A 15,671-nucleotide genomic window follows, 5' to 3' on the forward strand; every position below is an offset into this window, starting at 1 on the left:
CGGTTAGCGATATTTACTCAAAACGCTCCATTACCGAGCCCCAAAACAGCTTGCCTCCGGAGCTGTCAGCGGGGGACACATGTGGAAGACATTCATACTCTCTACAGGGTGTGTTTGCAAGAAACATTGAGTGAAACAAAATCATTATTTTATATATTTATATATACACACACCATCACAAATCCATATTTGAGTCATGCAAATACACTTGAGTCATGTCCTAGGTATGTCAGAGACCCATTTTGTCTACCGGTACTCAAACTGGACTCACAGTTTCAATTAGCGACTGAATGACTAGAGGCTGATATGCAGGGACGATGTCTCCTGCACATACTTTAATTGAACAGGGCATTTTCCCAGAGCTGTCCAGCTGCCAGGCCAAACGATTGCCTAAGTAGACACACTCTGCCTCTGCTTCTGATACGGACAGAGATATCTGTCTGGTGCTGCTCGGTTGCTTCAAAGAGGACACCAGAAAGCCTGTACTGGGACCGGGCCGCGATGCACTGGCGGGGAAGCAAGGGAGAGGAGCTCTTCACCACAGCCCCTGTCCACATGGCATAGCATTCCTGGACAATGAGGCTAAATTTGTATAAGTGCTGAAACAAGGGTTAGCTATTGGTCGATGGACAGAATATTAAATTGATTATAAATTAGATAATCCATTGTGATGAATTTATTCTAATTTAGATAATTGATTGTGATTTATCAAGTAAAAATAACAAACATCTGAAGCGCATTCCTTCAGAAATGCAAATATTGACTTGCTCCTTTTGCAATGCTTTTGTTGCCTGTGTAAATAGGGATAATACGTGACTCTATTCAGAAAAAACTCTATGTTTTATCAGCCAAGCGCTCAAACACCATACAGTCTGGCATCCAAATATTGGTGTCCATGCTGTGTCTCCCCCTCCGTCTCTCTGTGTCTCTCCCTCCACGGGGGGGTGCGTAACCCCGGTCAGATCCCAGAGCTCCGCGGTCGAGTGGGTGGGGCCCCGACACACAAACCTCGGGGGCCTTTTGACATTACACCACGCATTCATAAGGTCAGGGGAAGGCTGCTTTCTTCCTACGCACAAAGGAGTTTGTGCTGATTTCCCCCCCCCTCGCTCTGTGAGAACAGCGGTGAATAATGAAGCTTCGGGACCCCGGTACCAACGCTGGGTTTCACACGCGTCCCCTCCATTCTGGAGCGGGACAAAGAGGGCCGGTAGCACCACCGTTTGGGGGGAGGGATCGCGAGGCTCAGGGGGCAGGCCACGCACAGCAAGGGTTACTTCGGTTACTGATTGTTGTTGGTGTCTTGTCTGTTACAACTTGAGGAAAAAAATGGGATCCTTCCATTTGCATTTTTTTCATTTTCTTTTGCACTGCTTCTCAGTGCAAAATTGCTTATATTCCTACAAACGTGTATAACCTTTCATTATTTTTGAGAGAGGCCCCGTCTGGCCCAGAGTTAGCCAGAGGCTAACCGCAACCACAGCAGCAGGGGTAGCGAGCTTGATTACATTGAGAGATACGTGTCTCAGGTATTAATCCGACTGGACTCCATCCTAACAGGGCTGTTGTTCTGCATCAGTTCGTGTGGGGGCACGTCCAGAGCTCCTCCGGGGGACGACTCGAAACTTTGTTAATTAAAAAAACCGGCGGGTGTGAATTGTCAAGGCAGTCACCACCTTGTTGTATTAGAGCCCTGCTGGTCCATGTCGGGGCGGATCATGCGTCCCTGGCAGCCCGAGAGAGGACCCGCCATTTTGTAATGGCAGTGGGACACCAGCTGATTTTGGTGATTAGCACCCCTTAAACCAGAGAACTAATTAGTCAAAGCAAGTGTTGGAATATTTATTTGCTATAAAATCCTTCCCGCTGAGGTGTTGAGAACACATGAGAGGGAATACCGGGGCCACACGACAATACTGTTGGAGAGGTAGATTAGAGACGGTGTTAGGAGCTCACGGAAAGCTGTGCTCCATTCAAACGGCTCTCATTGCTCATTAGTCGCCAGATATGATCAAACAGCTGATTTATATGATAAACATACAACATGACAGGCTCTTTCCCCCTGTGCGCAAGTCTGCACAAAACCGTGTACGTGTGTGAGTTGTTGGTGTGCATGCATGTGTATCTGTGTTTGTGTATATATACATATGTGTGTCCATATGTGTACGTGATTGTGTGTGTGTTTGCGTGGTGCGTGCATGTGTGCATGTACAGGTGTCCACATCTGTGCATTTTTTATGTGTGTGCGTGCGTGTGTGTGCATGTACAAGCGTGCCTAATTTCATCGTCTCCCCAATGTGAGAAGAATCATCCTCCGCAACAGATTGAACAGCTCTGTCACCCAGCGTCTCCACACCCGCATACATCGCACTACACACATGGCCGCTTACACACCCAACTGTAAGCCAATAGCCATGATACTCCTGGTTTGGAGCGGTGACGTCACTCAACTCAGAGACGGATTCTTGTAGCGTACCATAGCTTGTAGGCTGTAGCGCTACGACACTATAGTACCCTCCCCCATCCTTATTCTGCAGTTTATAAAAGAGCGCAGTAGGTCACTAGGAGAGAGAAAAATTACTTCAACTTCTGCTCCTGGCTCTGAGTGAGTGTGTGCGTGGGTGTGTTTGTGTGTTTGTGTGTGTGCAAGTGTGTGTGTGTGTATCCCTGTGTCTTTTTCGATGCCTTTGCCCGAGTGTGAAGAGTTAATGCAGATGTTGACATAATAAGGTGGTTCTTCCTTCCGTTTATGTCCCTTAAAGGTGAGCTAGTGAGCTAGTGAGCTAGTGCTGTTGTGTCAGATACATTCAGCGGGTGCAGTGCAGGCCCGGCTCCCAGAAGGCAAAAGCTAAAGGATTTAGAACACCAGGTTGTTTCTACCCTGGTGTATCTAGCACAGTTTTGGTTATCTTTGCCTAACTGCCAATGAAACCACAATTTGATTACAGCTCATTGGCTGCCACAGGTTGTGGGTTGAGCCTCATTGGTGAGTTTTTTCTTTAAAGACCCCCCCCCCCCCCCCCCCCCCCCCCCCCATGGCCCCCACCAACGGCACCCCAGTTGCGCTAGGAGGACATTTGCATATTTCACTGCATTGTAGTTCGAAGGCTGTGCTGCTCCCCAACATGTTGGGCTGCGAACGGAGAAACAGAACGCTTTAACCAAACACAGATGACATTTGTGGGTCACGCTGGCACCAGATATTGCCGCCCGCAGAGGGCTGGTGCAAAATACACCCAACCGGAAATGATTAACGAAACTGATTTTAATCGTCAACTTTCAAAAGCCCACCCACAGGCTCGATCGTGGAAAAAAATGAATGAAATAAAATAAAAGACGATTGTGTTTTTTATGGGTTTGTTTCAAGTGGGAAAGTGCCAGTGTGGAGCCGCATCAGGCGGGGCTACGTCACTGGTGCACCAGAGCCCCACGTCTTGCACTACGCTGCCTGGTTGCTGGGCAAGATTGAGAGTAGGCCTGCCTTCACCATGCAGGAGTGGCTTGCTGGATGGTAAATGTGTGTGACGTCTTCGCCGGCACATTTCTTTAAGCCCCCTGTGTATCGCGTGTCTAGACCCTACTAGCACTACTTCTGGTTGGACCATGTGACCTGCAAAGGGTTGTCAAAGCACTACAGCACCTTCTGACCCCAGACCATTTTTTTTGTTTTTTTGCGATCGATTCAATTTTTCGGCGAAGGTTTCGGAACGGCAGTTGGAAAGCCAGCGCCAACCGCCCGTGAATGAATGAAATGGACAGTTGAAGTCCTTCAGCGCCAGTTTGTGTTTTGTGTGCCAGTTTTTAAGCTAATTTACAGTAATGAATCACAACGCACAAGTCACAAGACTTAATGTCATGTTATAATCGCTAGAAAAATAGAACTACCGTGTATTTGAGCTACAAGAACTAAAAGGTTATCCATGTAATTAGACACTAAATAGCATTCTTGATGCTATAATATTGACTCATATGTATGTTGACTATTTGTTTGAAGAAAATAGAGTAGGTAAGAGTATTATAACTAACTTATAATAATTAATATTATTATTAGCATTATTATTATGTTAGTATTATTCCATATCATTATAATTATATTTATAGATATGGAAAAAATATATGCTATGTAATGATGCTATTATATTATATATAAATAAATTGTCGCTATTCAATGCAACTATTCGTATTCAGGAAAATGATTGTTTATTCTGCATAATATTTATTCTTCTTGATTTACTCTTATATTTACTCTTTCCTGTTACAGAAATTACCTTGTTTAAATATCCTTCAATTGAAAAAAATAAATACCGTTAATTCGCCAAGAAAATGGTTACGATCATATTTTATAACTTTTCCATTTAAATTTTACCATTAAAATAATGGCGTAAATTACTCGTACATACACAATAATTATTCTGATTATTATTATGTTTCTATGTTTCTGATATTTTATGTATATCTTTATTATTTGCTTTACTACTTTTCTTTACTTTACTACACAAGCTTTCCATGTAAAGCTTTGGCAAAAGACGAGATAATTACTGGACTAATTTGGACTAATCATAAAAACAGCCATATATTTTATTTTCCTCAGAGTCCTGCCCCATAACTCAGCTCCATCGAGAGACAGAAATATTACCACAGAGCTATAAAAACTTCCGATGGAAACCTAAGCAGCCTACGCACTCAGGAAACAAATAAAACATCTTTATGAGTGGGATTTTATGATCTTAATAGCTAGAGTCCCGGTCCAATAGACTCTAAGTGCTTTCCTGGACAGTTCTGATCTTTGTGCTGTAGAACAAACATCAGGTGATCATGTGGCACTGTAGTGCATGGGAGCTATTTTGCATAATATAATGTTTACCTTATCACATGTGGTTTTAATTGCATTTCTTTCTAATTGATCCATACTATGCAATCGTATTACTACTTGGAGTATAAGGTGGTTGGGTTACTAGCATGTTTTAAAACTTAAAAAAAGGGAAATCTATTATTTTCATCCACATAGCCAGCATATTTAGTTTTAAATAAGTTTAAAAAAGTACTTTGCAAAAAAAAGTAACAAGAAGTTGTAAGATTCAACATTATAGAATATAGAAAAATCTGAAATGTTTAATAAAGTCAACTTTTTAATTGATGAAATTAGATTAACCATGAACAATCATTTTGAAGATAAAAAACTCCAATAAAATCCACAAAAATACCCCCCAATAACAAAAGAAACACAGAGTGCACTATCAACTAGGTATAAAAATAAAAATGAATTTGTTATAAAATAAAATGAACCATTGTCTTGACGCCACTGGACTCCAAAACCAACCACTGAGAACCATTATCAAAACTATATCCGCCTGGCTTGAATTTCCTGAAGAAAACATAGCGTTGAGCTGAAACAACCCAGCCACACACTTTCCTTAAAGTCAAGCGCATGTCCTTACTTCACACATAATGAATCAGTGCGGCCTCAGAGCCCCACACAGTTTGTGTTCGGTCAGGTATTCTGAGTAAGAGGACCCTGCTCTTCACCATCTCCATTGTATCCTCTTCTCCTCTGCTTCCAGCTAGCCGGTTACTTTGAAGTTTGACTAGAACCTTGGTCTATGACCCGGGCGTCTTTATTTAAAAGACAATGCAGAGCTGTTAGACTATTCTCCTGTCCTTTGTAAGTGCTCGTCTAGGTGTAATGCACACTCTGTTACTGCTGTTGCCCTCTCACAATAGGTAACCTCCGACCACTACATGATAAAGGAACATAGGCAGGGGAGAGGGACTGTGCTCCGAGGCAAAACACATCCCACATCCCAATGTCATTTAAAACATTCCTCAGCCAAGCAACCTGGGATAAGCAATAAAATCGATACGATTTCATCTACATAGCACTTCAGGGACCCATAAAAAAACTAATTAGGCTAACTATTATGCCTCAAAAATAAAAAAAATAAGAGGCTAAAGCTGACTCGCACAGATTTGACTAATTCCTTTTTTTAAAACAGTCTTCCTCTTGATTCATCGGGAACGTAGTATTCTACCCGATCCGAGGCGTCCCATTGGCTGGAAGGAGGACCCTGCTATTGGCTGCAGGGTGACACTCTGTGCAGAGCCTGTGTGCAGGGACCTGTTACTCCAGATGCCCTCCTCTCGTCCCCTGCAATGTTTGCTGCTCCACACACGCGATCCCTCGCTTCGCTTGGGTGCACCCTCTCATCGCATTACTTCTGCTATTCTAACCCCTTCATCAATTATGCACTAGAATAACTCTGGGCCCTGGCGGAGCCAAGACATAAAGGGAGATCATCTCGGCACGGGCTTCCACAGCTTCTGCCTGCGTGTTCCCACTGCGTTGCCGCCACCGGTGATACGAAGGCCAAAAATGCCACTTAGATGGCACCGTATGGCCATGATAGACGCCTTGGTCAACGCGGGCAATCACCCAAAATTTGATTATGGTATTCTGTTAACATAACCCGATCACAGCGGGGACTGTCAAATTATGTTACAATCCGTAATTATTAAGAAATATGCCTTTCTTGATTACATACGGTGATGTCGATTTGTTTGAATACCGCTATAAAACGAGTAATTACAAGGTTTATTTCCCAATAGTAATTTGTACACCAATTGTGCGATAAAAGTATCCAAATGGCGTGCTTTGCAAAAATAAGAAAAGAGTATCTATGGTTAAAGAAAAGTCCCAAGGTTCGTAACCTAGATTTATCTCCTTGACACAAAATGGAGTCCCGTTTGAAAATGGCTGCCTTCGTGCACCGCTCCCCAACACAGCAAAAAGAAAATGCGGGTAGAAAAAAAGTCATAAAAGTTGGGGAGAGCATACAAATCCTGGCAGATTGTAATCTGTACACCCATGCATGATTGCATTCATCAAAGGAGCACAGGCCAAGGAAAGACCATGAACGTATGAGATGAATGAAAGTTTTCTCTTTATAAATTGAGCGTTACCAATAACAAGCAGTCTATTAAGGTCGTGAAGGCTCTGACCTGGATTTCTCCTGGTTGCGTGTCAAGGACCAGGCTTCCTGTCCGAGCTCTATCGTGAGATCGCAAACAGCATGTTAATCTTTAATGGGTCCCAAACCGCCGAATGTGCTCAAATCCAATCGGAAGAAACACTTAATGTCTTGTTGGACCAGACAGCCTAGACGGCAAAGGTAACACAAAGTCACGCTAAGTTCATGAAAAACAACCATTCTTCAGACACATTCACGCCATTTTATTACGTTAAGTAATACATATTATCAATCTGCCGATTTCCAACTCAGAAGGAACTTTCATAGGAATTCATACAAAATATTCACGGACGGCAGGAATAAGAAATTGAAATAAAAAGTGAAATATTGGAGTTTGTAAATTAATACACACATTCACTTATAAAGCATATTTTTCTTGTCAATCTAAAATTTTTGTTTTGCATGTGATTTTAATGCATTTCTGTCCCTGGTCTGTCTCACTGCTTCTGTCTTTACCATAAATCCCCCAAAAACTGTCCTCCATGAATGTGTTTTAAACCTCCCCACACCAGACCACACCAACATGGCCCACAGTATAAAATAATCCATCACATACACCAAACATACTAGTAAAATGATTATGCTACAACGGCAAATTCCCCGGTTATCGGATACTGCGTCTGCTATTCCCCATCTCTTTCCCCGCTGAACACCCTCTCCATCTCCTTCTCAAGTCTGTCGTCGATTCATTCCTCCTCAAATTTGAATGCTTCTACGTCAAACGCAGCACAAAAGCCCCCTTTAGACCCAGTCCGCCCCGAAGGATACTCCACCAAATAGAAGGCGCATAAAACATCATTGTGGCTTTGGAAGGCATTTTCTAGGAGATGTTCCAACATCTGGTATGGCCCCTTGGAGTACGTTATATGTGTTGGGCTCCGCGTCGTTACTGACTGTTGTCGTTCAGCCAATGGACCTGGGGAGGCCCGGCCAGAGGGCCACCTGAGATCTGCTGCTCTGAGCTCCACCAGAACCAGAGAGCATGTCTGCCAGAGAGATTCACTGCGGCTCACGGGAGCGGGCCGCTGCCCGGTGGGTTAGCCGGGTGAGGGGCTCTTTAGGCCCTTTTAAAGGCAGTTTTCAGAAGCTTTACTGCAGTCATTAGGAGCTCAGGCTGATTAATGTGAATGGTCAGGCAAGGCCTGGCTTTCTGAGAGAAGAACAGAGAGGGGTGAAGGGTCCCACAGGAAGTGTTTTGTGTCTCCACACAAAAGGAGGGCTGACCTCTTAAGCCCCTTAGAGCCTCTTTGCTAATACCCTGGCCGGTGCCTACAAAGACACAGGGGATGCCATTTCACCACTCACATTTAAACAGAACACATAAAAAAAAGGGTTTGAGACTGAAGCGGCGGAAAAGTGAACCTCTGTGCACTCAAGTGAAACTGTGAGATTAGGTCCAAAGAGTTGGGGGTCCGCCCCCACCCCGGCACCCACTAATCCCCCGACTGTCGCGCATATCAAACGCAGGGCTCATACCTCCGACGCCCCGAAGGCTGGCTTCACTACAAAGACTACAAGGGTGCATAAACCTCACGTTTAAAGTGCGATACACCGGGGAGGGACATTATATACCCGCTATAATAAAATAAAAACACTTTTAGACTCATTATTAAGCAATGCATTCACTGGAAATGTGGCCATATGGGGGGTTTAAATGAGTGAAACAAAAGCGCAATAAAAAAAAAAAATCAATCCACAACAGGCACACTTCGGAAGCAAACTCCACTCTGGAGCTTGTGCCAATCAAAAGGGGGGATTCCCCGGGGCTGGGGCATATTCATTTGAATGCAGACAAAGCAATGGGACACCTTTGCCCTACATGGAGGGTCGTATAGCAGGCCAACCTCTCCACAGGGGGACACTTCTCTCACAGAGAGACAGAGCGGATAAAACAGCCCTAACCAACTCAAGGGCTCAGGCGTTTAAGGTACACGGGTCACCTTCAAACGTAATGTGAAGCCCATGGCCCGGACGTTTTTTCTATGAAAGATATTCGAGTACCTCTAATAAACATTGTGTGCCGTGCCTCTTTAGTTAAAAGGTGTGCGGCACTGCATTTCCCGTTTGCCAACCCGGTAATTAGATGGACGTTTTCTGTACCGTTAAACTTATCTCCTCTATTTTTGACAGCTTCTAACTCTTTACTACCTACCAATTTACAGCAGGCAAAAAATTATAGGCCCCAGCTGTAATTTCCTCCTAATAGTACCACCCCGCCGTCTGGGGTTGTCCCTGCTTGTGAAGGTATTAATTCAGTGGGCCGTTGAAACACATTTTTCTGGTAAGGACGCTATTCGGGGGGTGGGTGTAACCTTTCTCTTGTAAAGAGGAGGCGAGGGAATCCCCCTCCGACAGACAGGTTTCTGACCTAACACCCAGGCTCCTAACCGTGCTTTGTGTTGCTCGCCCCGGAGACTGTGCTTCCGGAAGCTCCCGGCTCCCACCCCCCCCCCCCCCCGCCATGCGTCTCTCCTCCGCTTCGTGCCCCGTATGCTGCACTTCCTTCAGACAGATACAGGCTCCTAAGGAGGCCATGCAGGGCGGCACAGTGGGAGGATATTGAATTGATATGAATACATTACAGCATTGCTACATCCACAAAGGACCGGTTTAACAGAGGAAAAAAAAACGACAACGAAGCCGGCTTTTCTTCGTTATGCGATATTTTTGCAATGCGTTCTGTAGACTTGAAGCTAGGCTGGGCAGATTTATTTAAGGCCCGTTTTTCATCATATTTGTTGAAATTATCTTTACATTCTGACCGCAATCGATAAATCACATGCCCTGGCAAGAAAAAGAAAATAGTCTGGTATGTGTGGCTGTAAACTGAGGTCTGTAATAAGCACGTCCAATCATTTCAATAACACCGGCGCTCACTCTGCCCCTGCACGCATTGCGCATGACCAGAGTTTTCCACAAGGCTAGGCAGACCTCTTGCTAAAGCTAGTGAGCTAGTCACTTATGGGGGAGTCGGTTTTGAGGGAGACCAGAAGGGAGGGGTGGGATTTCTTTGGTTGAAAACTTTCAAAATCTAGCTTACTCTGGCATGTTTTTCCAAATGGCCTGACATGGCCTTTACTTGGAAAATATATTTGTCAGTCAAACCCAAACAAGAAAAATAACGGGTGAATTACAACTCAAGCAATAATGCCCTCTCGGAGAGATACTGTGGGTATACATTACTTTAATACACAGTGACGAAGGGGCTAGTACACAATACAAAGAGGAGAGTAGATCAAAAAAGTGCATATGGGATGCAAATGCCAAATCGCAAGTCATACCATCGTTGCATCATCTATCAACATGATTGCAATATAATATTTAATCCATAATGTCCGGCCCTAGAGCCACATCCAACACTCTCCTGTACAGCCTCTTTAGTTAGGCACTAATCCCGGATCCATCCGTCCTACTGGGTAATAACACAACTTTCAAATCAGAACCCGATGGGCCGGCGCTACATCTTGTCCCCGTTTCGTTACACAGATATTTTACCCAAGAAACACTGATCCAAGTAAACAAAGCTTTCAGAAAGGGGATTTCTAATACTTCTACAGTGGCCAGTCTGCACAGTGTTAATTCAAAACCTTTGGAGACAGTTGTTTACTGTTTACTAGTGCTGAGCACTAGTAAGCTGTTAATATCCATTTGCGTGCTTCCACATCCCTGCATCCAGTGAATGAATGGCCGATACAGAAATGAAGAAGGGGGAAAGAGAAACGCCCGTGCACCCAGATTCCTGCTCCTGAGTCCCAGTCAATATTTGGTTATGGCCACTTTTTTATGTCCATTTTCTTTTTCTTTTTTAATCCGAGCGGAACCAAGCACCAGGGAGCCGGGGGAACCGCCAGAGAGGGAAAACGAGGGTAAACACTGTGAACAATGCACACGGAGCCCCACACAATGCCACTGGGAAACTATAACAACACCAGTCTAGCGGCCAGGAAAAGACTCTGTGTTGTTGCTTAAGTGGAGGTTAAAAGACAAGAAGCGCAAGGAAAGCAAACAACGGAGGTTATTGGAGTCGGATGCTCGGGAGGCGAACCCGGGCACAGGGTGTGAGGGAGGATGAGGGTTATGAGGTCCACAGAAGCAGCAGAAAAGACCTCTCTCCCGTTTATTAATTGGTGGAAACAGCAACGGATGTTAAACGGCCGCTATCTAAAAGACTGATCAGTGAGATATAGTGAAAGGGCCGGCTACTGTTACCAAGCCCACAGAGCGCGGGCTGCTCTCACAGTGCATTGGAAATCTCCTGATTGTGTTAGGGGAGAAATATGTTGCATCTGTTGTGGGCAGCTTAAGATGTGCATTATCAGTGCTTAGAGAAACTCCCCTGGGGTGACACCACTCCTGCAGGATCCTGGAATCTGTCCCCCCTCCAGCTGTCACTTCGTTAGTCCCACCCAATGAGGTTGTCTGATGACGAGGGGTATCGGTTTCCATGGCGTCGGAGACACAAACAGCTCGGGAGATTAGGGACGGAACCCGGCCCTGATTCTCTGTTGATCCCACCTATCAGCAACAAATAAACACCTTGGGCCATGGCGGTGGCTGCGTGCGGACCATATGGGCCCTTGTTGGGTTTTAATGAAGCTGCTAAATAGAGGGTGAGCAGGGAATTCGCTAATAGCTTCTTGTTAGTGCTGCGGTAACTACACCACATGCAGGCTTCGTTCTGTCATTTTGTTCATGATACAGATAGTGATGATGAGAATTAACATATGGGACTAATTCCGCTCACATGCATTCTGCACATCTCCCGTCACCGGGCTCTTTCGAAGCTATTTCCGTCCAATTTCGGCCCACTCTCTCATTTCTCCATTTGCAGCGACCGAATTCCGTTCAAAATTCGGTTGCGGCTAATGTGAAACGAGACCCGCTTTAGACAAAATACAAACGGTGGCCATTACCGTTGATGCAATTAAACGCAAAAGAAAAATGACATTTGGTCTACGACCATGTACATTGAGAAAGCAGACACAGAACCGGGTACTCAATGTTCCCCGCGGGGTTCTTGTTTCATTTGAATTAAATCTACAGCAATGGGGCACCTTTAACACAGGATGTGGCTAAATATTCCATAAAGAAATGTATATCCATTCAGCTGCTTAAACTACATTAAGACACCGCACGCAACCCTCACAGCGAGACCCTTCCTCTGTTATTTTTTTCGGTCGTTCCCTCGTAACGTGTGGTTGACTTTGAGGCATTTATTTTAAGACGGGTCGCGAATGAAATCCAAACGCGTGCGTGATGCAAGAAAGAAAAACAGCAACGCATCTTTGCCGTTTCAAATTCCTCACGACTCACTTCCCATTTCAATTCTGGAGCCCCCGTAGTGGAAGTCATGAATGGCTGAGTGTGGCCCACTGCTCTGGGGGCCATTTCCTCTATTTTGGTCAAATACGCCACGGAGGAAAAGAAAAGAAAAGAAGAAGAGGAAGAGGAAGATGGAGAGGGGAGAGGTGCTCATCTGGAAGTTTGCAGCGCACCACAGCGGGTCTCTGGGCTGTTCAATGGCGAGCATGGGTACATTAACCAGCGGGGGGGGGGGGGCGACCCCAACAGTACTCCCGGTGTGGAGTACTGTTGGGGTTCTTGAGCGGGTCAGGGGGGCCCAGTGTCTTTGGCCCCGGCACTCAGTTACAATACACAGTCCCGGGTCGGGGCATAGATTTAGAGTTACTCATTTATTTTAGCCGGGAGCTCCATTCTAGTGAAACAAAGCCCACGTGGGGAGCCTGTGCTGGCCCATCGACACCTCTCCCCTCTCCCTGTTGCCCCCCACCCACCCCACCCACGGTACTGCCCCGCTGTTGACCCAGAGCTGGGCTCCCTCTGTGCGGCTCGCCCATACTTAACCCGGGGCCCGTCCGCTTCCCACATAGCGTCTGACCCCAGCATGTGTGTGTCTCACACAGCACCACGCACCGCACGGAGCCGTCCCCTGTCGCCGGTGAAATACCAAGTGTACCCCTCATTGTGTGGCTCAGCGTGGGCCAAAGCCATGATTGGGGAGGGCGGCGTAACCCTGGGGGCAGAGGGGCCCTGGAGCTAAACTGGGGAACTTAAACGGCCCTTAAAGACGAAAAAAAAAGGCGTACTATAGCAGGAGGAAGGAGACTGTTATTTTCAGAGATGTTATCAACTGTTACGGCGTCTGAGCTATCTGGTTCCCTTTGATGCCGGAGTGTGATTTGCATTTGCATGCTAGTCGCGTTCCTGTCCTTTTTAGATAATTTATATACTGATTCACATTTGACGCACACTACCACGTAATAAGCAAACAACAGTGCGATGTGTTTGTGTGAGTGACGGATTATTCGTGTGCTGGAAGTGCGTATGTAAAAAAAGCCTAACAAACCTGTTTTCTTATCCATGTGTAAATATAACCTTCATTATGTTATTGACTGGAAACTGCTGCCTTTACAACCAACCCAAGAACCCAGGGTCCGCTGAAGGACCAATCATCATCAACCCAGCCATGTGTATTGTCTCAGGAAAAATAATGATCGATAGCTATTTGGTGATGGACTAATACTTGAAAATGATAGACTGTTGAGCCGTGAAAGCGGCACGTCCCTCAAGTGACACGCAAGGCTCTCTGTACTTTCTCAATGAACATATTATGTAGGGGTAGGCTGCTTAACAAACACTCAAACAAACACAAAGGAAAGAAATGTACAAGAGGGGTTTTGAAAGAGAGTCATTACACACTTCTGAGTCACGGGTAAAGGTTATCCAACGAGCAAGGATTATGAGAATAAAAACTCATTCAAGTTTCGCCGATGTGGAATCCAATCGGTTTTTTGGACTACTCACCGGTTTCGGATGTGTACAAACTGCGGGTGCATCCCGGGCCAAATAAAAGAGTCTTAAAGCATACATTTACTATTCAAAATATTGTGAACATCTATATTAATACGGAGATTGCATATTTTACATTTTTCATTGGGCACGCATGTCAACCTAATACGTTTACCAAACCTTTTGTATGAAATACTAAGTGACCCTATTTGTGCTAGAATTAATTCTGTATTCTACTTGTGAATGTAAAGCAGCACGCGTCAACCATAGTGGCACATATGTTGACTATTACTTGTGAAGGGTTAGGGTGATTGAGGTGAGGATCTCGTCTCCAACAGATCAAGCGGTACTTTGTTGGATGCGATGAGACCAAGGGCGAAGTTCCATTCAGACGTGAGACGTACCTGGGGTTGGTGCGGTTCCAGAAGACGGCGTACCGGTCGGTCACCACCTTGGACGCCGGGTCCTGAGCGTACACGCACATCCGAATGAAGAGGAACAGGAGCAGGAACATCTCCACCTGCAGCATCGCTCTCCAAAACTTGGAGGAGCTTTAAAGTCCTTCTGGGCGCTGCCTTTGATTTTTGTCAAAGGGGTGACGCACGGTGAGGAGGTTTATCACCTGTAAAAGTCGCCACGCAGGGTGAGCGTTTAGTCCATTACTTGCGGCGTGAGGCCAACTTAGCGCTGATAAGTCTGGTGAGAAGCGGCGCGGTTCTGCGTGGTTCTTGCCTCGGCGCTCGACTCTATCCGCGTAGAAAAAATGGACGCATCTCTTGAAATCGCTGATATGTAAAAATAGGCATGAGTGAGGGTAGTATCTTGAAGATGGGTTTTCTTGAGATAAAAAAAAAAAGACAAACTAAAACGCGCTGTTAACGGAGCGCGAGCTGCGGGAACACCCGCTAGCAGCAATCTTATCCCCAGTCTCTCCAAATGCGCGTTACGACACTTTCTGAAACTCGGGAGCCAAATTGCCCCGAGAAGTGACAACCTGTGTCACTCCGAACCAAAATAAACGTCTTCCAACAGAGAGTATGGGGAAAAAACCAACCGTACCCCCAAAAACAACCACCTCGCTGACTTCCGTGGCTGTCGTCGCGGCACTCTTTTAAAAACTCTCCCGGTGTGGGGTTCGTGGTCGCGGGGCTCGTCTGAAGACTCCGCGGCGGTACTGAGCGAGGGCTGGAGGGAACCCGCAGCTGTCCGCACGCTGCGTGGAGGAAAAGCGTCTTCGGTCTGCGAATAAATAATATTCTGTCCTCGTCGAGCCGCTAACGTAGACCTGTTCGTCACCTGACGGATAGCCAGAGCACGGTCGACAGTAAAGGGGCGGGGGGGGGGGGGGGGGACAAAGTGGTGTATCAGTCAGAAGAAACGTACCAAGTCAGCTCTCTTGCTCCCGCGGCCATGCTTCCCCGGACCCCCCTCCTATTGTGCCGGCGCGGGTACAGTTTCATGCTCGCGCACACTCTCATTGGTTTGAATTTGAATGACGGGCGTTTCGCTTACAAAAACAACACCCCTCCTCTTTTTGGGTGGGGGGTTAGGGGGGGAGGCTATATATTCTTCCCTGAGCAACGTGTAATTAAATTCACAAGGTGCATACGTCGGAGGAACGCTAGTCACACCACGAAAGGGAGTTTGCGTATTTTATACTTCTTTATACTGTAATGATAACTGAACCAACAGCCTACACACAAAACGCTCCACGTGCTAAGCCGAATACGAGGAGGCGGGTCGCCCAGACATCTGATGCCACTAACGACAGTGACCATACGCGCAGGCTAATATAAAGTAGTCCCCTATATGAATGCCTACGTTTTAAAACCTGCT

General features: G+C 45.9%; 1 protein-coding gene across 2 annotated transcripts in view; it reads right to left on the reverse strand.

The window, feature by feature from the left end:
• The window catches only part of LOC307074665 (ephrin-A5b-like), a 62,718-nt gene extending 47,492 nt beyond the window's left edge, over window positions 1–15,226 (reverse strand). For both annotated transcript variants that reach the window (XM_079734923.1, XM_079734922.1), the window contains exon 1: window positions 14,240–15,226. In XM_079734923.1, the coding sequence (XP_079591049.1) occupies window positions 14,240–14,364 (125 nt within the window). In that variant the 5' untranslated portion in view covers window positions 14,365–15,226. The remainder of the gene's footprint in view (window positions 1–14,239) is intronic.
• Between the last annotated feature and the right edge of the window lie 445 nt (window positions 15,227–15,671).

The sequence above is a fragment of the Pollachius pollachius genome, assembly GCF_949987615.1.
Source record: "Pollachius pollachius genome assembly, chromosome: 4".
Classification (NCBI taxonomy): Eukaryota; Metazoa; Chordata; class Actinopteri; order Gadiformes; family Gadidae; genus Pollachius; species Pollachius pollachius.